Source organism: Taeniopygia guttata, chromosome 12 (genome assembly GCF_048771995.1).
Source record: "Taeniopygia guttata chromosome 12, bTaeGut7.mat, whole genome shotgun sequence".
NCBI lineage: Eukaryota > Metazoa > Chordata > Aves > Passeriformes > Estrildidae > Taeniopygia > Taeniopygia guttata.
The window spans coordinates 7,216,295-7,242,091 of record NC_133037.1 but is presented as its reverse complement, the minus strand read 5'-3'; the positions used below and the strand labels follow the sequence as shown (position 1 = coordinate 7,242,091).

The window sequence follows — 25,797 nt, the reverse complement described above, 5'->3', positions numbered from 1 at the left end:
TGTCTTAATTCTGTATGTAATGGCTGTGTATTAACAGATGAGATTTTAACACCTTCCCCATAATGTAACGCTATTAACCATGTTTTATTAAAGATTGTTGCCTAAAAAAATTAATTAAAAGATGCATTTAGATGGAATGTGTATTTCTGTGAGATACAGTCAAATAGATACTGGGATTTAAAGTAAATTAAAGCAGTAGGGGGCTCTGTAGAATTGAAATGGAGTTAAGGAAATATAGTCTGTGTGAAAATAACGTGGTGTAAAATGAAATAGGGTCATTATGTGTCCCCAGAAATTAAATCAATGCTTTAAAAGTATGGGAGGCAGTAAGTAACTCTGTGTTTGTTTTGCTGCCAAAGGGCTACTACAGGAGTAACGAGTTCATCATAACCCAACATCCACTGCCACATACAACTAAAGATTTCTGGCGAATGATCTGGGACCACAATGCACAGATCATTGTCATGCTGCCGGACAACCAGAGCCTGGTAAGTTGCCTGTGTCTCTCCCTGCGTGGTGCCACTGTCACAGCCCAGCTGGGCACAGCACAGGGTCACTCAGTTGCCTGCTGGGGCTGTTTTCTGGCTGAAAGCAAAGCCAATTTTTGAGCCATCTACTCAAACTTTGCCATAAGCTGGTTACAAAAAGTTAAGTTCAGTGATGTAGGGGCTGTTCTTTTGCTGTCGCCTTCTGCACTCACCCATGGACATCAGGGCTGGTGGGACCCCAGTGCTCACAGATAACACAGCCCCAGTGCTGCCAGCATCTGCAAGACTCCTGAGGGCTGCCTGGCAGGATGCAAGCACTAAGGGTATGGAGAGGCTGGGGTTATGGGTAAGGACTTGGAGAGGAGCAGAAATGCAAGAGGAGCAGAAATGCAAGATAGGGACAGGAGGATACTTTCTTGTTTGCCTGTGAGCTTAAACCTCAGACTATGACTGTGCAAGGCTGCACATGACATTTTTAATGAAAGTAAAAAGCAAACAAGTATGTTAATTTAAGTGGAAATAATGAGTCAGACAGAGTGATAGAATAAGGAGACACAGGTGAAGTGCTAATCACTACTTCCAGATTTACTAGCACGTCTCAAGAGGGTGTGTTGAAAAGGATTAGGAACTAATCGGTTCGTTTTTTCATGCACGCATCACTGAGGTGAATAGACAATTGTAGCTGAAAGTGGAAGAGAAACCACCTTCATTATAGCAGGAAAATAGCAGTCATGAGGGGCTACTAAAGAGGCAGCAGTCAATATGCTGCTTGTGTGTGGGGATGAAAGGGAGTGCAGCACTGCAAGGAGTGCTCAGAGACATTTGATCGGATCAGAAAGTGCTTATGAAATGAAAGCGTGTCAGGTGGAAATGAAGAGGCTGATCTTGTCTTCACATGTGCATGAAATAGCTCTGCAGAACCACAGTGATCAAAGGGTATAGGAGGAATGCTGGGCTCAGCCACAATGCTTTCACCTTCACCATTCCCAGGGTGGAGGTGGCCAGGAAGGCAGTGGCATCTGGTCTGGGCTCAGTGGTCAGTGTGTGATGTGTTGGCTGGCAAGAAGGGCTGGCACAGGATTCAGGCAGCACCAAGGTGCTGGATGTGCAATGCCAAAGGACAGGACAATAATGGAAGGTGCCTGCTGCATGAGGACCTGTCAGGTGGCAGGACAGGTCCCTTGCCTGGCACTTGGTCATATTATTCTGCTTCCCAATACTTCTGCTTATTTAGGGCAGAATTGTAAGGATGTAAAACCTTAAGTCACATTTTCAGAATAAACACTGACAGCACAAATCTCAACAGAATCTTGTGTATCAGAGCTGCAGACCCGCAGAAATACACCTGGTTTAAAAGGGATGTGCAAGGCCACGGCAGGATGACATCAGTTCATAGTTCATGTTCGCTCATGACTGAAAGATGAGACGTCCAGAGGACATGGGTTTGCTCAGGGCATGTGGCCAGGGCAACTTCTGTGCTCATTCTGCAAGGACATAGACTTTTGAAGCCAGGAGAAGAAACAGACTTTGCATGTAGGTGGTGACAGACCATAATTTCCTTTCTCTGCAGCATATTAGGAATTCACAGTGATTTTTTTAAGGAACGGCTTTGACTGCTGTTTTAAAGAACAGTGTTGACTTACATCCTGCCAGTCAGGCTACTTCAGCACTGAACTTCTTCCAGCCTTCCCAGTCTCACTGAGGTTTTACAGTCTCCCTTCAGTAGAGGTGTTTTGCTGGAGAACTTGCATTAAGTTCAGCCAGTGTTTTTTTCAAGGCTAAGAATACTTGGTGTTTTTCTCTTCCTCTTCACTCTTCTGCTCACTCCGAAAAAGTCAAACCCCACATTAGTATCCATCAATCTTCTACCTAGGCCTGATTCACAGACCGTGAGTTTTGGATTAGACCACAATAAACACAAATTTAAAATAACAAGTCATTAATTTTTAAAGGTCAATGAGTTTTTTCTAAACAAATATATGACTTTTAAACAAAACTGTATAGGCAGGAGGTCATAAAGCCTGGGATACAATACAAAGGTTAAGTATGAGTGAGCTAAGGTAACCATTTCCCTGTGAAACCAATTAAAAAGCAGATGTTACCTGTTTGAACACACAAAGGGAGGATCTAGCAGGTTTACTGCCTAGTGTAATAGTAAATTTGTTTTAGACAGAAGTGGTTTTTAAATGTCAGTTCCTGATCATCTCTGTTTATCAAAGCAATTTTTTGATCCACTGGATTTTTCAGTTGCACAAAGGTATCTGAAAGGCTGCAGTAATGTGTTCTTTCATTTGTCCAGGCAGAAGATGAATTTGTGTACTGGCCAAGTCGTGAGGAATCCATGAACTGTGAGGCCTTTACTGTGACCCTTATCAGCAAAGACAGACTGTGCCTCTCTAATGAAGAGCAAATTATCATCCATGACTTTATCCTTGAAGCTACCCAGGTAAAGTAAACCTTCAAATGTGGGTCTTTGCTTTTCACCAAAATTATACTGATGCCATTTAAATACAGAAGAAGAAGAGTTCAGAAGATTTTTGAAAAGGATTTATTTGTAAATGCATGTGGATGCATGTTTCTCTCAGGGGAAAGGTATTCTCATTGGCTCCTTCTCCCTCTCACATCTTCTACTTCCAGGTAGATTCCTCTAGCTAGTAAGGCTAGTATTAACTGTCTGTCTTGCTTGAAAGTGAAGACATGTGATTTTACCAAGGTGCATTGTCTTATTTCTGCTTACAAAATTCAGCATTTATAGTTTAATTGTTTGGGAGTCTTAACTAATCATAAAAATGCAAGCATGATTGTTTTGAACTATAAACCTGCTTCTAGTTTGTTATCTGGATGGAAGCTGGACTTTGCTGCAAGACATTTGTTTGCAAGCCCCTTTAAATTTGACTTGGTTGCTCTTGTTTGACTTTTGAGCCATAATGACTCTGAGAGAGGTTTGATATAAGCCCTGAATTCAAATGCAAAATATTTTATTGATTAAACCTTTTGTCAAACTTGCATAATTTTAGGGTGCTCACTGTTACAGAGATGCTGGAGCTGTGTGTCCTCTTTCTATGTAAACTGGAAGAAGAAAGTTTCCCTCCAGTTTGCAGTGAGGCTCTTTCCTCTCTGTCCCTGGGGTGGATGCCTGTGCAGTGGAAGAAGCTGATGCCAGGCTGTTTGTCATTGCAGGATGACTACGTTCTGGAAGTGCGCCACTTTCAGTGTCCCAAATGGCCAAACCCTGACGCTCCCATAAGCAGTACCTTTGAACTTATCAATGTAATCAAGGAAGAGGCCTTAACAAGGGATGGCCCCACCATAGTTCATGATGAGTATGTCATTGCTTTTCTTTCATTTATGTGCAGATTGTACACTTAGCTGAAAGACACTTGTTAGGACTGATGTCCATTCCTGTATGGAGTAGGTGGGGTTTAATAGTCCAGGTGCAGGTGGGGTTTAGTAGTCCAGGGTACAGATTAAGAATATATAAACTTCCAAGGATGAGCTTTCAGTTGGCATTTGAGGCCAAATACATTTTGCTTAGAGTAGTTTTTGTGTTGGCTGTAATCTCAGACAGAACAAGCTCAGCTCAGCTGTGTCTCCTGACAAGCAGCAGAAGTACCTTGTGACAAAGGGCCCTGGTCTTTTACAAGCAGATTAATTCTTTCTCCTTTGGCTTCCCAAAAAATATTCCAAGGGGCCCATACAGTGCCAAGTGAAAGGGAGGGGACCCACTGACTCCAGGCCAGCATGCCCCAACACTTGCCTCTTTTGTAGCACAGTGGTGAGCATTGTCTCACCAGCTACGCTTGAACACCCACTTATAAAGAGTGCTAAAATATTCATTGTATATTATTACTTGCACACATTATGGAGCTGCAGAATGCCATTATAGTGAGGCTGGAGCCTGGGTCTGACCTGATTTCCTTGGAGGGATGTTTCCTGGTGGGCAGAGCACTTCCTGGAGTCATTCTGTGCTTAAAATCCCAAGGAAGCCCAGCTTCTGACAGTGCTCATGCTGTCCTGAGAGCGAGCACCAAGCCAGCACCAACACCTGCTCCACCTGCAGCCCCCCTGTGCTGCAGCCTGTCAGATTTTGCCACTGCCACGAAACAGAATCAGTGGGAAGGTCTTGGGAATCTTGGTCTTGGTGTGTCAGTGGTCAGAGCAGGCACTGTGCTGCTGTCCCAGGAGGATGTTCATATCCCCGGTGCTGCTGGAGTTCTCCCTGCACATCCACGTGTGCTGCTGCAACAGGTTTTTCCCAACTGACTCCTGCAAATGGTGCCTTGGGCTGCAGCAAGTAGTTTTTCTCCCACCACCTCCTCCTGGATTGCTTATGCAGACTTTAAGCTCTGTTGATTTTCACCAGCACTGATTAATTCCAGGCTGGTTTTAATATTCATGCTTTGGGTAGTCTGAAGTGAAGTTTTGCTGCTCTTGCAGTATTTAAGATTATGTTTTACAAAATTAGAAACATTATTGATTTGGGCATTTCATTGCTAGATGAAAAAAGAAAATCAAAATTGCATTCCAAGCAATGCTGAATCATTCTTTCTGTACATTGCTTTTTTTGGTTTCTTTGTCATATTCAATGATTTTATCTTTATGCCTAATACATAATGTGGGTTCTGCTTGTAATTGGAGTCTAAGGAAATGTAGCTGAAAATGAAAATTTCCCTTTGCTACATGCAACAACTATATCACATAATCTACTAATAATTACAACTGCAGATTAATGCCAAATATATGAATTTGCAGATAACTAAATTTATGTGGTATTTAGGAAGTACATGGTGGGATGAACTTGATAACACTTTGAAAAGTTCAGAAATTCCAACTTGAGACTGTTGTCAAGATTTTTAAATGTAGCTGCCCAAGTGTAGGCAACTACATACAGATCTGCTGCATAATTTTCTGCAAGAAAAGTCTTTAGATTGTTGAGATCTGGAAATTATCAGCCCATGCAAAAATGATGCCATTACACCCTCAAAGGGTTTTAGTTGTATGCTGTCAAGTACATGCACTGGGCACTTTGTCCACTGTCCCTGTAGATGAGTCACAGCCATCTGTATGGTGCTGCTTCTCCTCTAGACCTTCCATCCAATAGAGCACTTCCATTGTGATCTGAGTTCTGTTTCCCATTTCTAGGTAAACTGAGTCTGAGTTTGCAAAAATCATATAAAATTAAGTCAGCATATGTCTTGATTTCCATGGAAATGCTGTAGAAATCCTAGTGGTGATCTTGCAATACAAGATGGTATTGCAGCATTTGCTGATTATTTCAGTTTTCTTATAAAACTCTTTAAGTGGCTTAGAGAGCAGGTCAGCACTGATGACCCCATTTAGCAAAGGGGACATTTAACCACAGCCTTTCTCAAAGTCATACAGCAGACCCATAGCACAGCCAGGACAGAATTTCAGTCTCCTGAGTACCAGGAGAGCAGAGGAGAGTGGAGGCTCCTCAGAATCCGTTGTGTAGGATCCTTCATGATGTGCCTCACACCTGCACCTACAGCCCAGGCACACCCCCAAGGCTTGCAGCAGTGAGGTTTCCACCTGACCAGTATCTCAAGGGTATCTCAAGGACTGAGTCGTGCTTCTGATGAATAACTGCTGCTTGGGATTTTATTACATGACAACACGGCTCAACTCTTCCAAATCTGTAATGTCTCCTGGGTGCCTGGCTCAGGGATGTTGCCTTTACCGAAGATTCAGACCTAGGCAAGACTTAGAGATTGCCCCAATTACTTGTGAGCACCACAGAGCTATATTAGTTTTCTGCAATTGTCAGATGTGGGGGAAGAGGCAAAGTCTCATTTCTTTCTAATCACTCATGTTTTGCTTGAGCTCCCACTAATGAATTTAAAATACACTCCACTGTAATGCAGATGCTCTCAGCCCATGTGGTGTGGGAGAACTGATTTCAGTGTTACAGTTTCCAGTCTGGGAATTTTGGAATGGCTCATATTCTGCTGCTGATATAGTTCTTTGTGTTGAATAGTGCAGATAACCTGAGATTACTGGTGTACCATCATTTCTTCTATGAAATAAAATGACAAAAAATTAGCCACTATAAAACAAGCATTTAGTAAACACAAAGAGGAACTACAGTAATTAAATAAGGCTATAACACTTCCATGACTCCGGGTCAGTGCCCTGGTGTGTTTCTAAGTAACTCTTCATTTTGATGTGGTTTTCCAGGTATGGAGCTGTGTCAGCAGGAACTCTGTGTGCCCTTACCACTCTGGCTCAGCAGCTGGAGAATGAAAATGCTGTCGATGTTTTCCAGGTGGCAAAGATGATAAATCTTATGCGGCCCGGAGTATTTACAGACATTGTAAGTCTTTAAATGGACTATAAATAGACAGTTTACAAGGTTTTCATCTGAGACTAAAAGCATGAACTAAAACATGCATTGTGTATGTTATCAAGCCCTACAGCATCTGCTACCAAGCAGAATTTGCATTTGAACGTCTTTTGTGTGGTTGTCATTTTTTGTTAACCTCAAAGCCACACTGTAAGTCTTTGATTTGCACTTGAACTTATTTCTCATACTTTGGAGGGGAGCATCATACAGGCAAGTCCTAGCAGAGAAGCACCTTTCAGCTTGTCACCATCTGCCTGCCAGACCTGTGAGCTCAGCTGTGCTCTGTAGATCTGGCACACTGTGGTATGAAGGGATGCTCAGGGCAGGCGAAGCTGCAGGGCTGAGGCTCTTCCCTGAGCATCCAGCAAGAGCAGCCCCCTTTCCTCAGTGTGTGTGCTACAAGGTCCTGCCACCCAGGGAGTGACCTGGGGCTGAGCTGTGGCCTCAGTTTTGTCCTGGTCTCCTGAAGTGTTTAACAGCATATCAGAAATAATATCATCTACCAAAACTGGAGTTTTGGTTGACAAGGTTAAACTGGATGAACAGAGGTAATTGTTCTAAGTCCATTTCTTTGCTATGTGTGCTTCTGGTAATGAATGCCCATGACCTTCCCTGGAAATGCCAAATTAAAGTGCTGCTCATTTATGTACATTTAAAGGACTGAAATAAGTTGTTCTTTCTTTTCCAGGAACAGTACCAGTTTCTTTATAAGGCAATGCTAAGCTTGGTCAGCACTAAGGAAAATGGAAATGGTCCCATGACACTGGACAAAAACGGTGCTGTGATGGCCAGTGATGAATCTGATCCTGCAGAAAGCATGGAGTCTCTTGTCTAATTGGAAACCTGAAAAGGCACTTAATTTGTAGAACTTCTGAAGACTGAGTGAACTTTTTTGAGGCCTTTTTTGCCAGACTCTAGGTTATACAATAACCCAATTACTTTTTTACACTGATAAAAGTTTTGATATTTATTTTTTGCCATTTTATGTCTTAATGGTATCCTACTGAGCATTTGCACCTCTGTTTATTTCACACAGTGAAACGCAATTTTATCTAGTTTGCACTATATGATCAGTGTTACTGCCTATAATATCCTAATACAAGACAAGCCCTGATGTGACATTCCATGACAACAAACATATGCTTTTTCTGTTTGTTTAAATGCAGTGAAGTTTTGCTAACTACAGTGACCCTCAAATCTTAAATCTTGAATGCTAGGCCAGATGGATTCTTTCTACAACAGATACTGTACCCCTTCGTACCATATTTATTATTTAGTGATCATGTCAAAGTTTTGGTAACGGTGTTCTGCATTCCAGTGGAGTGGATGAGCAGTGTTCATCCTTTCTTGACAAAATGTGGCAGGTGATTATTAGCTACAGTGAAGATCTAACAGCCTTGTGGAGCTGAAACAATTATTTCTGTATTGTTTCAAATTGCTGTGTTGTACACTTACAGACCTGAGACTTGCTTCACATGGAATATATAAATTACATACAATATAATTATAAATTAGATGCAATTCATATGTGGGATGCGGTGATAAGTTTTGAATTTACAATTTCAAAGTTTCCCCATGTATTCAGGAAAATGTTGATTTTGGTTTTTAACTAGCCCTGTGATGGGAAAGTATTTTGGTTTTATTTTCATCGGAGCCAATACAGTGAGAAATCTACAACAACCCAAAATCAGACCAGTTTTCAGATATATTAAAGGTAGCAATATTTTACATTACTAAGCTATTCAATATTTTAAACACATCTAATTTCCTTACTATTTCTTGACTTTGACCTCACACCTAATGGTATGTTACATGATGACAGGCGTTTCTTAATTTCATAACTGTTAGATGCCATTTTTACAGGTGTGTAATTTTCATACTTTAGTGCTAAAACATAAAGTACTGATCCATATTTACTGGTGAAGCAAACTAATAAAAAAAACTACCTATAAAGTTACATTCTCCCTCTTTTTTTTTTGCCAGACTAATTCTTTAGCAAAAACCTAGTTTATTGTGTTTTCCCTCCCATGCAAATAGAATGGTTTCCCCCAGATTATGTCAGTAATTATTGTTTGGAGCATTTAAGTTTACATCCTCACTGGCTCCCTCTTCCTTTGTATTTGGTTGCAATTCAACAAGTTCAATCCCTGTTTAACAAAAGAAGTAAGCACATGCTTAAATTCTCCTGAAAAAGAAAATTAGTTGTGCTCTTCATAGCTTGGCTGAGTAGGGAGGGGTTATTGAGTCTGCCTAGAAAAAGAAATATGTGATTTCAGCCATCCTGACCCTTGGTGTACAGTTAAAGGCAATCTCCCTTATATGTGGCAATAATTTCTTCTAAACTACAGAAAACATGCATTGTAATTCTTCAGGACTTGTCAAAATTCTACAACTTCTTTTTTTTTTTTTTTTTTAATGTAAACCTATTAATTTCTGCCAGTCCAGTCTTGCTGAAATACAGGTATTTGGCAAGGTTCTGTGTATTTCCATTTACAAGGAAGCTGAAAGCAAACTGCTTAAAAGGATATTGAGAGTAGATAATGTTGGTTCAGAACTTCTTAAGGTGCAAACTGATACAGCCTCGCTGAGAGCAGAGGAGCTGTGCAAACTGGTATGTGCTAACATTTGGCCTTTTATCGTAATAAGAGAAAGATTCAGTGTATTCAAGGATTCATCAGCAAGCTTTTACACAGTCACATTTACTTCTCAGTTTGTTGAATCCCTCCAACCAAGCAATCCCAATAATTGATAATACCAAACAATTTATTAAGCCCATGGTTTCAGTAGGGAAATTCCATGTCCAGCAACAGCTAGTCCAAATAAAATATGTGCAGAACGTTTCAAAAGATTGTAGTTTGCATCCCCTTTGCACTGCATGGAGGAGGGAGTCAGTAGGAGTTAAGACTGACCCTCCAGTCACTACACCCCAGTAACAGAATGGTTTAAGTAAGTTCTCAAGTGCTGCTCCCAGCAAGGCTGGAAGGTTTTGCTGAGTGGTTTTCTGGCCAGCCTCAGCCTCAGAGGCTGCTGAGCCCCTCTGTGCCCCAGTCCTGAACCTGGACCCAGCCAATGCCAGCTGGTAGCACAAAGGGCCTCATGAGCTGGATCAGTTCAATCTAGAAGTATTTTAAGTTCCTGGGAAGATGTAGGGAGAAGTTAGAAATTCAAACCTTGACAACTAAGTGACACAAAGATTACTGCAGGCATCAAGAGGTTGGATTTGTTCAGTACTTTCAGGTGATTACTTTTCAGTTCAGTGGCATGATGGAAGACAACTGTGGTTTGTGACACACTGCCTGAGTACCCTTGGTTTAATCCCTTAGCTTCTCACAAGTTGTAAACATCAATGAATGAAGGCTGCGGGGGTTGAACTTTAGTAGATGCTTTGGAAATCAATGCATTTGCATTGGCAGTTTCCAACACCTGAAATACTTGTCTGGGGTTTAATCCATGGGGAAATAATGTACACTGGTGTTCTGTGAGTTCTCCATGGATTATTTTGTGAGGGATCTCTAGCTGTATGTTAAGTGCTGTGCTGACAGCCAGGTAGCCAATAGATGGTAGTGATGCACAAGGCTTGAAGGGGTGAAGCTAGAAATTGCTTGTGAAGGTGAGGATTAAGCACACAGAAGAGCCAAATCTATCCTCCTGTAAGCAGCTTCAGTTCTGCTCTCTTACACAGGTTTGCACCCTTTCCTGGGGACTGAGTGAGTGGCAGAAGGAGCAATGGGCACTGATAAACTCTCCTGATGCTCCCACGAGTGTCCAGCCCAAGTCCTGCTCTGCAAATCACCACCTCTTGCTTTTGGGACCCCAACCCCTCGGCTGTGCCCAGCTCCTGCCATTCAGTCAGGATGTCTTTCAAGCATCAAAGGTTCCCAAGCAATGTGCAGGTCTGCAAATTAAGAGAAGCTGAGAACATTCCTGTATCACTGCAGAGTGTGGTCCTCAGCACCAGCCCTGAGAAATAAGGAACAGAAGGACTGAAGCACACATGTGTCTACATTTAGAAAATACCACTTCTCCATGTCTTGCACGTGTCCTGTGCCCAGACCGTGTGAAAGACGTGAACTGTGTCTTGAGACCATAAGAGCAGCCAAGCTTTCCAAGTGGGAATGCTTGGAAAGCTTCTGTGTCATCTGAACATCTGAAATAGGTGGCAGGCTCAGAATAACCCATCCTCCAAACACTCCTGTGTGTGAGCTTGGCTGTTGTAGGAAGGTTTGGGGGAGCCAGTGGGACCACTCAGACCACCAAGTCTTGTGCAGGATCAATGTCTAAAGAACATTCATTTTTAATAGAAATTGTCCTTAGTATTTCAGTGTCTGCTTCCAAATGCTAATTTAGAAACAGGGAAAAAGAAAAATCCAAATCACTTTAACTTTTCCTGTGACTGTTCCTGTACTGTGGGTCTACTCTAGGATAGTGGAGTCATTTACAGGATCTGCAAAATTTCACTTGTGTTTCCAGCTTCTGACTGCTTGAATTGTGTGAACACAGAGTGATACATTGGAACATTAGGAGAAGAATCTTCATGATACAGCACAACTGCCTTCTCATTAATCTTTTTTAAAGCTGATGTATTTTATTTAAAAGCTAAAAAGTATAGATATGGATTCTACCAAAGATACATGCTACTAATTCTCAGCAAAACAAAACCAACTTAATTTAAAAAACAAACTGTAGTTGTCTTGAAGATTTAGCAGTCTTTCTCAAATTCATGTCTTTTGACATCAGATCTTTTGTTCCGAAGTTTATGTTCAAATGGTGCCAGTGAACTTTTATATGAAGGGAAAATGCCTATTTGTTAATCTACTGCATTGCTTTTCTTCTTTTTCTTTTTCTCTCTTTTTTTTTAGGATGTAATTCACTGTTACCCTTTGCTCTTCTTCTCCTTGTTGCCATTCTAACAATGTGAACTGCATTGGCTTCACTTATCAAAGGAGAAGGAATGCAAAAATAAGGAAAGAGAGGAACTGTAATAAAGAGATTTGGCCTCTACTTTGTCTTAGCTGTTAAACTGTTTTTAGTGTTTTTGTTAACTATTTGAAAAGGGAAGCATTTTCTACAGAGGATAATTAATTTCAAGAAAAATGTCTTGAGTTTTAAGAATAAACGTCTCCAAAAGAGGAGATAGTCAATTTTATACAATGTCACAACTCTCCAACATTTGGGGTAGTGACTTTTTTGTTTTGTTAGAACACTTGAGACTAGCAAGCAGCCATTGTTTCTAAAGACCGAAGCATTCATGTGTACTCCTATTTTCTTTTCCTTCATTTTTAAAATAGCAAAGTCATTAAAACTGTAAATATTTTGTTGCTTAGATAAGCATCTTCTGGGAACTTTGTATCTATGGTATATAATCATAGAATTTTATATTTTCATATAAAGCTAATTTTTTTCTAGTTTCACCTCCTTCCTAGTTCTGTGGTGGTTATGTGAATACAAACCTTCTGTGTTTCAAGGTAGTGAGATGCCATCATCACACTCCAAAAAAGATTTCCACACATGTCATTTCTTTGGGGCAGTGATTGTGAAAGTTGGATTTTTTTTTTTTTTTATTCCATTGTCAGTGTGTGCAACAGGATTTAGACTTAGCCAGTCACTAGATACGTTTGTCTCATTGATCCATTCAGAAGAAAAATAAAAATGTGGTGTTTGGTTTGGGGAAAGGGTGGGAGGGAGTATTTTGAGGGAGACTTTTTGTTCAGTTTTGGTTTTTGTTTGGGGGCTTTTTGTAACTTGAAGAATCTTCTTTTTGTTATGTTAAACTATATCAAATCATTCTATTATAGTGTTATTTAATATGTAAATTGTATTGCTATACATAAAATAAAGTATGGTTTTTGATGTATTTATGGACTTCTTACTCATTTGCATCGGGTACACACAAGGAACAGATGCTGGAGTCAGTATTTCATTGTCCCAGGCATGCAGGAATGATGAGATCCAAGGCCTGCTTTAATTAGATCTCAAATTTCCAAGCAGTACTCAGCTGGGAACTGCCAGTGACAGTGGAGTTCCCTTCTTAATTGTCTCCAACTGTTAGAGAGCTGCCAGTAAATAATCCCATCCCTTTCCACCAATGCTCCTCGCCAGACAACTGTGACCCATCAAAACCCCTTTTGGATGGGGGACTGCTCAGACCCTGAGCTTTCTTGCCAGCTCCTTTGACGTGCCCTTCCTTAGAGCCATTTCTGGCTTACCAGCCTGGAGGAGCAGGGCCTTCCACCAGGCCACCATCACCCTGTGATTTACTGCGGTGAACGGCATTGCTCACTAACCCCAGCACTGTGGCAGGAAAAGCAAAGTACTGATTCCCACCTCAGACAGACTGGGGGGATGTTCCAAATCCTAAAGACAATGCAGCAAAATTCCCCCACGGAGGGCGTTGGTAGCCACAGCTCCTTGCTGCTCTAGCCAGGGGCTGTCGCTGAGGTGGACACGCGTGATGCCATCGATGCTCTCGGTGTTTTGCAACAAAACCCTGGCAGCTCCAACGTCACCTCCCATTCTGGTTCTGTGCTCAGAGCTGTGTTCACTATTTTGTTGTTCCTGGGGGGAAGCCACTCAGGTTTGTGGACAGATTTTTGTTGCAATCTGCTGCTGGCACAGCAGCTGCCCGGGCTGGCAGCCCTCAGAAACAGCAGCGCTCATCCTCCAGAGCAGCACCTGCACAGGGACAAAACCATCAATAACTCAAACTGCTTGGTGATGTGAAATTGCTGATTAAAATCAATGCACTGCATCTGCTGCCTTTTGTGTTGCTGCATTCTCACCTGTAAGGTCTGTGTTCTGCTTGACTGGGTGGAAGAGGGATCCTGGAGCACTGGATGGGGACTGTGATCAGTGAGACACCACACAACAGCCTGATGACCCTTGCCAAGCCCCCCACCTCATAGGGTGCTCCCTCCAGCCCCCTCTGGGTGCTGCTTCATGTTGCACCCCAGGAGCAGCTCGACACCATCCCACCAGCAGGTCCTGCTGCCTCCTGGATGAGCAGCAGGGAGCTGCTTCCCAGCCTGCCACACCTGCTCTAGGGGATGCTCCAGCACCTCCAGTGCCCCTATAACTTTTCCAGGCCAGAAGCAGGCACCCAGGGGGAGGTTTCCCTGCCCAGCTTGGCTGCTTCACCTCCATGGAGAAGATGGCAGCCCCTGCATGCACAGGTAAGTGGGTACACAACACTTCACAGCAACAATGTGGGAAAAGAGTGGTGTAAATACTGCTTGTCTGGGAAGTACCTGGAGGATGGAGAGGATGGCAAGCTGAACATGAGCCAACCCCATCAGCTGCAAGGCAGACACGTGCAGGTCTGGCAGCTCTGCACTGGGACCAGGTAAGGACACCTCCCAGTCTGCTCACAGCAGGGTTAAAACCATCTCCTTTTGGGAAGGGAGAACCACACAAACAAAAAAATGGAGCCCCACTGAAGACAGACAAAAGGAGAGCAGGGGGGATGGTCAGTGAGCAGGACATCTGAGCAAAGACAGGATGAACTGGGGCATTATCTAGTGAAATGATGGAGGAAGAGGGCCTGGAAGAGGCAGGAGCAGAGAGGCTGTGGGGCTTGTCTCCTGGCACTTAAAACACCACTCCTGAAGGAAGGCTATAGCTAGAACTGTTCCTACATCTTTGATAGATACAACAAAAACCAGAGTTTGACAAGCCACAAAGAAGGTAGGGGTCAGGCAGTGGGAACATGACCTAGGGCAGCCATGGAACAAGAAAACAGCTCTGTAACAGCTATAAAATAAGAACACCCCAAGGCAGCTCCTTAAATGACAAAAACAAGTATTTTCACTAGACAGCAGCACCTCTGAGGTGAGCCCCCAGCTGCTGCCAGCCAGGTCATCCCTGCACAGACAACAGATGGGGCAGAGGTCCCTGCTCTGCCAAGGTCGTGCAGCACTTGCTCCAGGAGGCCCTTGCTCCTCCTGAGACATCCTGGTGAGCAACAGAGGTAGGAGTGGAGGGCAAGAGAAAAGACAAAGCCTTGGAGAAAGAACTTGTTTTCCAGGCTTGGGAATGCTCAGGGAAGCGGCCTGGCTGGGACCTGTATCAAGTGGAGAGATGTAGTAAGCAGTTCACTAATATTTTGGCACCAGAGATATGATTTACCAGCACTTCCCACTACTAACAATATGCCTGAATTAATTGCTGGTATCAGGAGATCCCAACATCTTCTGTAATAAATAGCTAACAAGTTTAGCCTTTAAGGCTTCCAGAGGCTGCTAGCAGTCATCTTAAGCAGGCACAAATAATAGCAGCATTTTTATTAAATGCATTCAGATGCCAGAAGGTTTATTTTCAGTATCTTTTACAACATAAAAATAATTTTGATCAATGGCTTGGTCCCAGTCCTATTACTTAGCCACTTGAAGTCCCACAAAGTGCTTCCTGCACTGACATGTCATCCCCACCTGCTGACAGCCACCTTATTGATCACTGGTGGTTTCTGTTCCCCTTTGCTGCCAATCAATGTTTTTGATGTCTTTCTGACTTTGTAATGCTTTAAGAAGCAACACTCACAAAGCAATCTTTCCTGACACTGTGTTCAATCAATCTGACAGTCACTGGGCTTGCTTTTCTTTTCTAAAGTTGTTATCTTCCGTATGTCTTGAAATCCTCGTTTAGGAGTCAACGCCTGCTTCATTTGTGTTTTATGCTATGGTTTTGAATTTTGAAAAGATTCTGCATTTCAGTTCCATGTCTCTTATGGGAGCTGTTTCAAATATTTCACATTTCCCTGTCTCTGTGTGTCTGAGCCGTGCTTTCTGCACAGCTCATCATTTCTGTCACTGCCCAATTCAAACCCTGTTTCATATCACAGGCTATCCTTGCACTACATCTAATCATAAATTCTTTGTTCTTTTGTCTAAGGAGCTGCTAAAGAGAGAGTTTTTGGGTCAACATCAGAAGAAAGGCAGAAGGTATGTGTCTTTTGTCTTGGGAGAAGGCATTGTTGGCTAGAAGCCCAAGGCTAAATATAGGGAACATGGCACAGCCCCCCATCATCTGTTTCACTGGGGTTTTTGTTCTAAAATGATGCCCTGTTTGCAAGATGAGAGCAGCAGACTCTAACTGCTCAGGCAGGGAATGAGACACTGAGGCAACAGTGGGAACCTGCAAATAAAGCCCAAGTAACAAATCTATTACAGACTCTTTAAAAATATTTTCACATCATGACAGAGAAATAGTGACTCCTCAGCCACGCACCACAGAGACCCCCAGAGCCTCCTAATGTGAGGTTCTGTCAGTCAGTCTGGAGTTCTGAGATGCTGCAGGTCCCTTCCATGAGAGGGAAGGCTGTGATCCTTTCCAGTTCCTTGCTGAGAAGGAAAAGCAAAGGAGAGCTGATGAACTTGGCTGCAGGACCAAATGAGATCTTTATGCTTCTCTCAGCCAATGCATGGGAGGGAATTTGTGATCTTTTAAGGAAAGCCAGGTTGTTTTTTCTGTGGGGTTGCTATGGGGTGCACAAGAGGGATGGAATGGAGGCATATTTAGGCACATAAATGAGCATTATTCTGTAACAAGGTGCTTATTGTGTTTCATCAGCACACAGTCAAGAACAGAAAACCATAGAAAAACAATAAATTGAGGCCTTCATTACATGCAGCCTGATGGGACCATCAGCACCAACACTGCTTCATTCTCTTTACAGGTTGAAATCATTCCCTTCAATGGTATTGGCTCAGTGTCACAGCTGCTGGACAAACTCTGAGTCCAATCATCAGATGAACATTTTAATTTAAAATATCATTTAATTTTATTTAAATTAAATATCATTTCATCATGAATCTGAATACAGTGGGACTGTGACCAAAAGAGGCTGTTGGCTTGTAGCTGTAATATATGTAGCTGTGTAAAAATGGTGACACAGAGTAAAAGGTGACACTTTATTTATCTAGGTATAGAAAGGTCATCACACTTTGCAACTAGCAAGGAAAGTCTTTAGTGCTGCTTGATACTAGACTTCAAGCTGAAAAACACCTTTATTGGACTGGGGTGGAATCATAAAAACTCTTCAAGGTTCAGTACCTTAGGTTATGAAAGGCTCTGCCTTCTGAATTTTAGTGCTTTAAATAAGCTTCCTTATAACTTAAATCCAATTTTCTAGGTGGCCTCTTACTTTGAGCCTCTTAGACATATGTTATGCCTTTGCCTGAAAGTCTCCCAGTGACCTGTAAATTGTTTGCAGCCTGGGAAATTTGCCATAAGTAAATCTTTGCACCTTTTTCTTCCTCCTCTGTTTTCTGAAATAAAAAGGGTGCAGGTGGCTTGTTTACTCTCAGGCTATAGATCCTATATGGACTTCAAAAGCACTACTGACCTCATAGCAATGTGTATTAGGAAGAATAACTGACTCAAGCTAATCTGGGCAGATGAGCAGAGCCCTTTCACAACACAGTTTTCTCTATTTGTCAAAATTCTCCTCCAGTTTCTCCATGGTGCCTGATCAGCCGGGGCTCAGCACCTTCCAGTTCCCAGTGAAGATCAAGGACTGGTCTATGATTCATCAGCTTCAGCAGTTTCACAGTTGTTGTGCTGGCATCCACCACAAAGATAAGGTATGTAACTGCCAAAAAAAGATATTAAGCTGGAATTTTGTCACATAAAAGACAAGACAAAAAGAAATAGAACAAGCTCCAAAATGACAAAAAGCAAAAAGGACATGGTAATTTAATATAAATTAAATAAAATTGCTCAAATTACACCAACGTTCTTAAATAAGGAATACTAGTATACCCCCACCTTTTGTGCCTTTATTTATTTCTGGTTTTATGCCCTATTCTATGCATGTAGCTGGGTGAAAAACTAATGCACAAAATGATAAAGCCAATTTTGGAAATGGCCACAAAGTCACAGACACATGGCACAAAATGCTGACTCAGTCCAATGCCTTCCTGGTGGTTTCCAGTTTGTCCACAGAATTGTTCTGAGGCAATGCATCCCCACAGACTTTGAGCCAGACCAGGAAAGTCCATTCTGTCACAAATGGCTTAGAACCCATCATTTTGGGTGCTTTGAGCAGATATTTGTTATTGCCAGTTATTTAATGACAGCCTCAGCAAAGAACAGCCCTGAGCAGGGCTGTGAGCACACAGCTACCCCTGCCCAAATTTTCTGCTTGAATCTTGTCTCACCCTCTTTTCTTCCTCAGACTATACAGTGCTCCCTACCCAAAATAGAGAGTAAAGTCCTATTATGTCATTTCCTTCTAAGTAAGTCCAAAAAGCATGTCTCAAAAAGGTAATACTAACTTTGAGTTCTTTGCGTTTTGGAGCTCCTACTCCACATTTTGCCTGCACTTCAATTTTTATTGATTTTCCTCTGCCACCTCTCAGTATCCTTCCTGGGTAGCATGATGCATTAACCTTCATGTAATGAATTTTCCCATTTGGTTCTGTACTCTGAAATACACCCACTTCAAAATGAAATTTCAACATTTTGCATTGCTGATTTCCAGCTGTGGACCATAGCCCTCGTTTTCCATAGGCTGGGACCACCAAAACAGCCTTCAAGACCCAGAAGTCTTCCTTTTAACACAATCACTGCTGTACTGGGGTGGGAGGAGAGCTTTTATATTTTTTATAGTAACCCCAACAATTAAGTTATTAAAGCTATTTTCCACCCTGAAAGAAAGCTACCTGATGATGATATTATGCCTGCCTTTTAAACTAATTTTATTTTAGTATGGTACATTTGCAGGCATCATAATCCTATTGGTGCATGTTATTCCCACTTAATGACTGAAAAGGCTATTGTTTGGGGAATGGGTTTGTTCTCGGTTTTGTGGGTTTGGAGATTTCTCTGTTTAATTTTAACAACTAAAATATCAGAAACTAAGCCAATTCATTCACTAAAATCCTTCCTATCCATTGCTTTCTTGACTTCAGCTTCCTGAGAAGGATACAAGGTACTTTTGCAAAACACTATGGAGAAAGACCTACAGTTATTCCAGGTAGGATGCATCCATACAACTAAAGGTCTGTCCTAGCAAGGTACAGAGGAAGAGATATATATATATATATATATATAGATATATATATATATATATATAGGCAGGCATTCTACACTGGATTTGGAAAATTGTGTCACTAAATCCACATCCCCTCTAAGGTGGCACCTCTGCAGCACTGGGACATCACAGTCTTCCTGACCTGAATGGCACCAGACCTCCAAATAAAGGATTCCCAGATCTTTTATTTTCACTCCTAACTATTTACTGGATTTTAAAAAATTCTTTTCACCTTGTGTAAAGCAGAATTGGTTTCACAACATGTCATTACAATTATTACAGCTCACACTGTATAGTGTGAGCACTATTTTGAGTCTCAGACTTGAGGCATTTTAGAAAGTAATGAGATTCAGGAGAGTGGAATTTTAGCCTCCCTGCAATTGTGATATTTGTGTTAAGAACACAAACTTTAAAGTCTTTTTCAGATACCCACATGAACATGAGACCCAAGGTGGGTACAAGGTACACCAGGTGTGACAGGAGGACATTGTCCCCCTGAGATGTCCAGCTCTGTACCTACAGCTGGGGCATGCCCCTGGATTGACATGGAATAGCTGGGGTGACTTCAGAGGACATCACTTCACTCAGCTGACTTTCACAGCTCTTCCATGCTCCAAACCATTTCTCCCTGAAACCATCATTGCCTCTGCCCAGCTCAAAACCTGAGCTTCCCATTAAGAGGAGGAACACATCTCCCTCTCCTCACAGGTGAGTTCTAGTGTACACATTTCCTACTTACAGAAGGATCTTGTCGGACATAAACAAGTGCTTAAAGACAAAAAAGTATTTAAAAAGGGATCTCATATTGTACTATAACCATTATGGCCATGTTTTGTATTAAACTTCCTTTTATATTTAATAGGAAATAATAGGTATTTTCACAAATGGGTCTCAAATGTTACAGGCAATAGCAGAGTTCAGCAGGTTGATTATTACTGCTATAGAGCATTATCTGCTAATGAGCTTGTAACCCATGTTATCCTTATCTGCTAGATGTTCATATTATCTATTAATAATTTATAAACTAGCCTCATTATAAGGCTGTAGTATCAACTGCAACAGATTACAGCAAAAACATGCAGGACTCAGGCACTAAAAAGTTTCTCTGTGCAGCTATTCCTGCCTTTATTTTGCATTCCTCATTGAATTTTATTGTACACTCCTGATATTCTGGAGAGCTCCACCTCTTCCTAGGGCTTGGTTATCAATAATCTATGGGCTGCATTTTCCCACATGGCAACTGATGCCTGTAGCAGAAGCTGAGCTCTTGCCATTGTGTTGGTACAGACAGGTTTGGGAACAAGACCAGCTGAGGATTGTTCCCTCACAATCCTCAGGGTGAGCAGAGCTCTACACAGGCCTGTGGGTCTGAATGCAGCAGTGAGGCCACAGCAATGCCCATCCCTGGGCTGTTGCCTTCAATCTTCCTTTCACCGAACACCTGTCTAAGTGTCTGAGGACACAGCCTCACCAGTGCACTAAGCTGTGTTTCCCTGCTGGGCCATGTTATTCACAGATTTATTTCACTAAGGCGGTCACAACACAAAGTACTATACCTACAAGGAGAAGTATTTGCTGTAAAATGGATGAAGAAATCCCCAAAGGACAAGGGAGTGGTTCTTTTCCTAATTTGTGTGTACAGAAGAAGGAAAAGCTTAGAGAAAAAAGGTGGTATATGCTCAAGTCTTCAATTTTTCACAACTGTCACTTTCCAGTGCTATCTAAATAGCAAGTCAACCTCTTTTTTTACAAAATCCTCTGCACTTGAATGTTTTCTGCCAGTCCTCCCTCACAAAGTGGCATGAGAACACTGACAGCCACAAGTGCTCAGCTGCAGGATCTGGTTTTGTGAAAATGAAGAACTAAGCTGGAAAGAGTAGGTTCCTCACAAAAAGAGTAGTACAGTCATGCACAGTGCACACATGCTTGTTAAAATCCATTGTTCTAAACACATGACAGCACACCTTTCCTTGCAGCCCCTTTGGGCTCTCAGGACATCCAGGAAGAGCAGCTGTCTGGGCAGACTCTCAAGGCACAAATCTTGGCTTCACCTAAGCCATGGTCAAAGTTCATTTTGACTTCAGCAGAGCCAAGAATTTTCTGTCACCTTATCACTACATTTCTTGGCTTTCAACATTACTGCATAATTTTCTGAGCCATTTTAGGCAAACCTATTTCAGTCTTCTGACAAAGATATTCATGATGAATAGTAATTATTCTGTTGTAGTAATATCCTGGGGCCTTAGCTGTGGACCCACGTGCATCCACAGCAGCAGTGTGTGGATGCATAATGAAGAGACAGGTTGGGTCTTTATTTATGTATGGTACTCTTTACCTTATCCTCAGACATTGACATGGAGGAGTTTAAACTGAGAAGTAAACACAAAGGTGTGGATGGAATCTCTGGTTCAGGATGTGCCTGGTCTACAGGCTGCCAAAGCCTGGTAAGAATTGATGTCTGCTGCTCTTTGTCACCTTCCCTGAGTATCCTCTATCGTCTCTTCTTAAAAACAGGACACAGTCTGAATTTTCCTATACTGTCATTAATAGTGATTTTTCAGCCTGTGTTTTGTTGGGAAAATCAGTCTGGAACATCATAGGTGTAGTGGCAAACAAATTACATTCCTGCACCCTGACAGCAAATGGATGATTCTTGCTAAAGAACTCCTATGATGTTGCCTTGTTTTTCCATAAATAGGCCTTTGCAGAACCTTTTTACAGTTCAAAATGAATGATGCCATTTCTAACTTAGTATTTCCACTGAGATTAATCTGATTTTCTGCATATATTTCAGCCCATAAAGTAGCCAATAATCGAACTGCCTTTAAAAAATCTTACTCAAACAAATTTCCCAAGTTACATTTATCATAAATCTCAGTCTTGTAGGCTGTGAGATCTTTCACTGTCTCTCTTCCTCCTCACCCCCATATCTTGCTGAGTCATTTTCTAAAATTAGTCTAGTTGCTTTTTGATGAGCAATGAATGAAATATAAAGTGAATGAAACCTAAAGATAGACCAAACCAGGTACATGATGAGAAGGAAGACATGTAATCATAACTTTCCAGCCTTGCCAGAGTTGTATTTCCTTATAGTCCTGCAAGCATATGAAATGAGACCACAGAAAGGAAGAAAAACTATGAGGGAAAAGAAAAATTCCCTTTTTCCTTAGATGTGTATTTCCTTTCCACTATAACCTAAACACAAGCAATTAATTGAAAATGATCCTTTACTGGCAGAGATTATCCTGCTACCTTCAGCATACTTTGTGGGATTTAGCCATGGATCCCAGCCGTGCTTTCATGATCTCTCCTACAAGTAACACTCACATTTTCTCACACATGAACAGACATTAATAACCACTTCTACACCTCCTTACATGTCTTTTAGTGCAGAGACAATAGTCCCTCCTCAGAGTCTGTAACAGTGTACAACAATTCAAAGTATATAAAACTTACACACCATGTTTTTTAAACATAACTGGGAAAGCATAATTTTAATCATCCCTGTTTGATTACTCCAGTGGGCACTATGTGTAAAAAGGTACTACAAATTATTTTGAGAGATTACCCAATTGCACAGAGACATTTTCAGAGAGGAAATTTAGAGCATCTCAGTAATGGCTTCAGTCATATTTTAGCAACAGATTGTTTGATTGCTTATATGAACTGCTTTCATTCCACTTGTTTTAAAATACAGAAAAATACTAAGTAGATATGCAGCTCTATGAACAACAGAACCAAGGAGCCTGGTTTTCTATAGATTTGAGTTGGTAGGGAAAAAGCCTATACACACCCTCTGACATCCTACAAATTCTAAGCTCTCCTTACTACTTTTCTTTTTCTCTGAATAGCCATCCAGCTTCAAAAAACTTCCAGAACTTTGATGTCTTTGGGACTAGTAAACTATTTAATTTGGTGCTAAATTTGGCTGCAATTGATCAGCTTCAAAAATCACTGGAAATAGAGAGCACAGCTATATACTCTCTCACACACAGAGTATAAACACATAAGCCACATTTAAATAGAAAATAATTCCCTTTAAGAAACTGATATAAACTGCTCTCTACAACTTTTGCCCATCATACCCATTTTCAGAAATTCAACCAGCAACCATCAAGTGATACAATTCTTTGATAAGGTTTAATGAAGAAAATAAATGGTGCTCCCTAAGGAAAGTGATTTTCTCATTCCTTGGAAGGTATTTTTTTCTCATATCTCTTACTGCTTCATCTTTCCAAAGAAAGTGCTACATTATTGCAAAGCTGAACTATAAATGACAGAAAAGCAACTATTGACCCTTTTCACGTCAATGGCAGCACTGACATTTTTACCCAGCTGTTCAAAGCCTGGACTCCACAGTGCTGTCCATAACTCTTATCATAAATAGAGTCTGGTTCATTAAGGACAAAGACAGTCAACTGTGCAAGGAAATCTGAGAATGTTGTTAGAACTTGCTGCTATTTAAATATTTTAAACTCACAGCATTTGAAAACCAACTTGAAAGCTAAAATTTAAATTCACCTGCCTTTCAGTGCCTTAGGCTATGAAATAGGTTCAGACAAACAGCCAACCACAAATAATGTCATGTAGGACTTTGTAATGTAAAGCTCACAGTGAGATCACAGCAAATAGAAGGTAACATTAGGATGCCTACACATACAGGAAGATCTTCACAACACAGAGGTGCTGTGTTCAAAACATTCTCCTCTCAATGTCTGAATGGGGTAGCAGTGCCCTGCACACCTACATAGCACAAACAGAGCCTGGCTCAGCAGGCAGAGCCAAGCTGACTGCACAAGTTGTGCATTGTGTGTTTTTTACAGGTTTTCCCTCTGCAACACTATCCATAGCCAGAGGCACAGAGCAGCAGGCGACTGGGAGCTTTAATTTCCAAGTTTTCTCTCAGTGAAGACCAGCAGCTGATAGCAGTACTGACACTGGTGGTGGGATTCTGATATTTCACCAGCACAGCTCAAGTGAACCAGTCTGCTATGAAAACCTTCCCATGGAAAGGCTCTGCAAGTCAGGCTTCCCTCCAGAGGTCACCAGAAAGCCATGGCTCAGACTGCCAACCAACAACCAAATTTCATGGACACAATATAGAGGAAAGAGATTAGGCAAAAAAAAAAAAAAAAAAAATTGCATATATCTTAAAATCTTCTGTAAGAACTTCTGAGGCTTTTCATCTCTGGTTACCAAACAAGATATTATTTGACGTTTTTTAACCATTTTAGCAGTGCTAAGGGTACCGCTCAAAATTATTGAAATTGCAGGTCTGAGCACTCAGCTGCTCTAAAAATCAGGTCTTGTGTGGGTCATGTTGGTCATTTCCTCTGAATGAACACTTAAGAAAATGTTAGCTTTCAGCAAGTTGGTTCAGACCATGAATCCACTCTGGCAGAGATGGGAACAGAACTCAGGTTTTCTGACTGACTGATCGAATGGCTCAACTGTGCTCTCGCCAAGAAAGAGACTTTAAAGAATGACTCTGAAAGGTTATTTTCATTGAATTGCTGAGTACATAAAATGTGTTGAAAGAAAGGGTAAAACTTCTTGAAAGGGTTTAGAAATGGTTATATTTCTAATCTGTTGTGGTAGGATTTTAAACTCCAGTGTTCAGCGAACCTAGACTGACAAATTTATTATAGTTATAAGGCTGAGAAACCTATTAGAAAAAATATAATAGAAGGTACATTTTTGTGAGGCTTTAATAGGAACAGAAACAATTCAACAAAAGACTAAATTCTGTAAGGTGGGAAAAGTCATTTATTAAATCTTTCTAAAAAGATTGACTGACCTTTCTTTAAAAAGTGGGGCCTTTTTGTCAAAAATGAAAAGCTCGAGCTTCATAACAACAACCCAGTAAAAGGGTTTATTAGAAATTGGCTTCCTGTACAAGTTCAGTTATTCTTATTGTCAGTAAATGTTGGTGTTATGCAGCAAGAGAAGCACTGTTGCCTCTCTAATTTCTCTCTGGAACTAAAGAAATTCATAATGAAAGCATTAAAAATCTAAACAGAAATTAAAAAATAGAACACTGCTGCTCAGGTTTGTATGGCAAAATCCAGAAACAATGGGCTGAGAATTCAGCTCATAAGGAAACTGTGCCAGAATTGTGAAGGTGGTGTTATTTCTTCTACCTCCACTTACAGTAAAAGTCAAGCTATTAATATCAGGCATCTTGACAGTCGTATAAATGCGTGTATTAAAATTCAAAGTACTTTTTGCTGCTGTAGATGTATCATCATTACAGAATAAGACAATTTTAATGTATGACCAGATGGCAATAGCATTACTTGGGGTGGCTAAAAGTTACAGGGTGACTTATACACCCAATGCAAATGGCCTGAAGCTGAAGATGGTGTCCTTCATCATCCCAAAGCACAAAGCTGAATAGTCCAGTTTGTTCAAAGCATCGTGTGAATGCATTGGAAGTTGGAAGATTGTTTAAATAACCAGCAGTACCTGCAGGTGACTGAATTCACATGAAATTAGCAGGCACTGACCTCCTCCTCAGTAAAATTGCTACGATTTTGAACAGGAATCTCAAAGCAGGCCAAAGCTGACAGACTTTCTGTCTGTGCAGCAGGCAAAGTCAGTCCTGAGGAGCCCCAATGAACCTCCACTAGGGTGTGAAAGACATAAGCTGTGAATAGTTTTGAAGCAGATGGTCAGACACTGATCAGGTACATAACTACAAACACCAAGCTGAGGAAAGCAGTTTCTCAAAGCTCCCTACACAGCCTGGACAGAATGATACCTCTGGTCCATCAGAGCAGCTCCAAATGCTCAGCCTTGAGTCTACATCATGGTCAAGGAGAGCTGAGCTCTCTGCACTGATTAGGGAGGGAGCCAGGGAAAATCAGCCTTCCCTTGTATAAACCATCTGACATTATTATTTTATGAAAGTGTATTTCTGTCCC

The 25,797-nt window shown here is 41.4% G+C and overlaps 1 protein-coding gene across 1 annotated transcript in view; it reads left to right on the top strand.

The window, feature by feature from the left end:
• The window catches only part of PTPRG (protein tyrosine phosphatase receptor type G), a 390,724-nt gene extending 378,021 nt beyond the window's left edge, over nucleotides 1-12,703 (top strand). The window contains exons 25-29 of the mRNA XM_030283424.4: nucleotides 360-488; nucleotides 2,788-2,934; nucleotides 3,669-3,811; nucleotides 6,684-6,819; nucleotides 7,538-12,703. Of these exons, the coding sequence (XP_030139284.3) occupies nucleotides 360-488; nucleotides 2,788-2,934; nucleotides 3,669-3,811; nucleotides 6,684-6,819; nucleotides 7,538-7,684 (702 nt within the window). The 3' untranslated portion in view covers nucleotides 7,685-12,703. The remainder of the gene's footprint in view (nucleotides 1-359; nucleotides 489-2,787; nucleotides 2,935-3,668; nucleotides 3,812-6,683; nucleotides 6,820-7,537) is intronic.
• The last annotated feature ends 13,094 nt before the right edge of the window (nucleotides 12,704-25,797 follow it).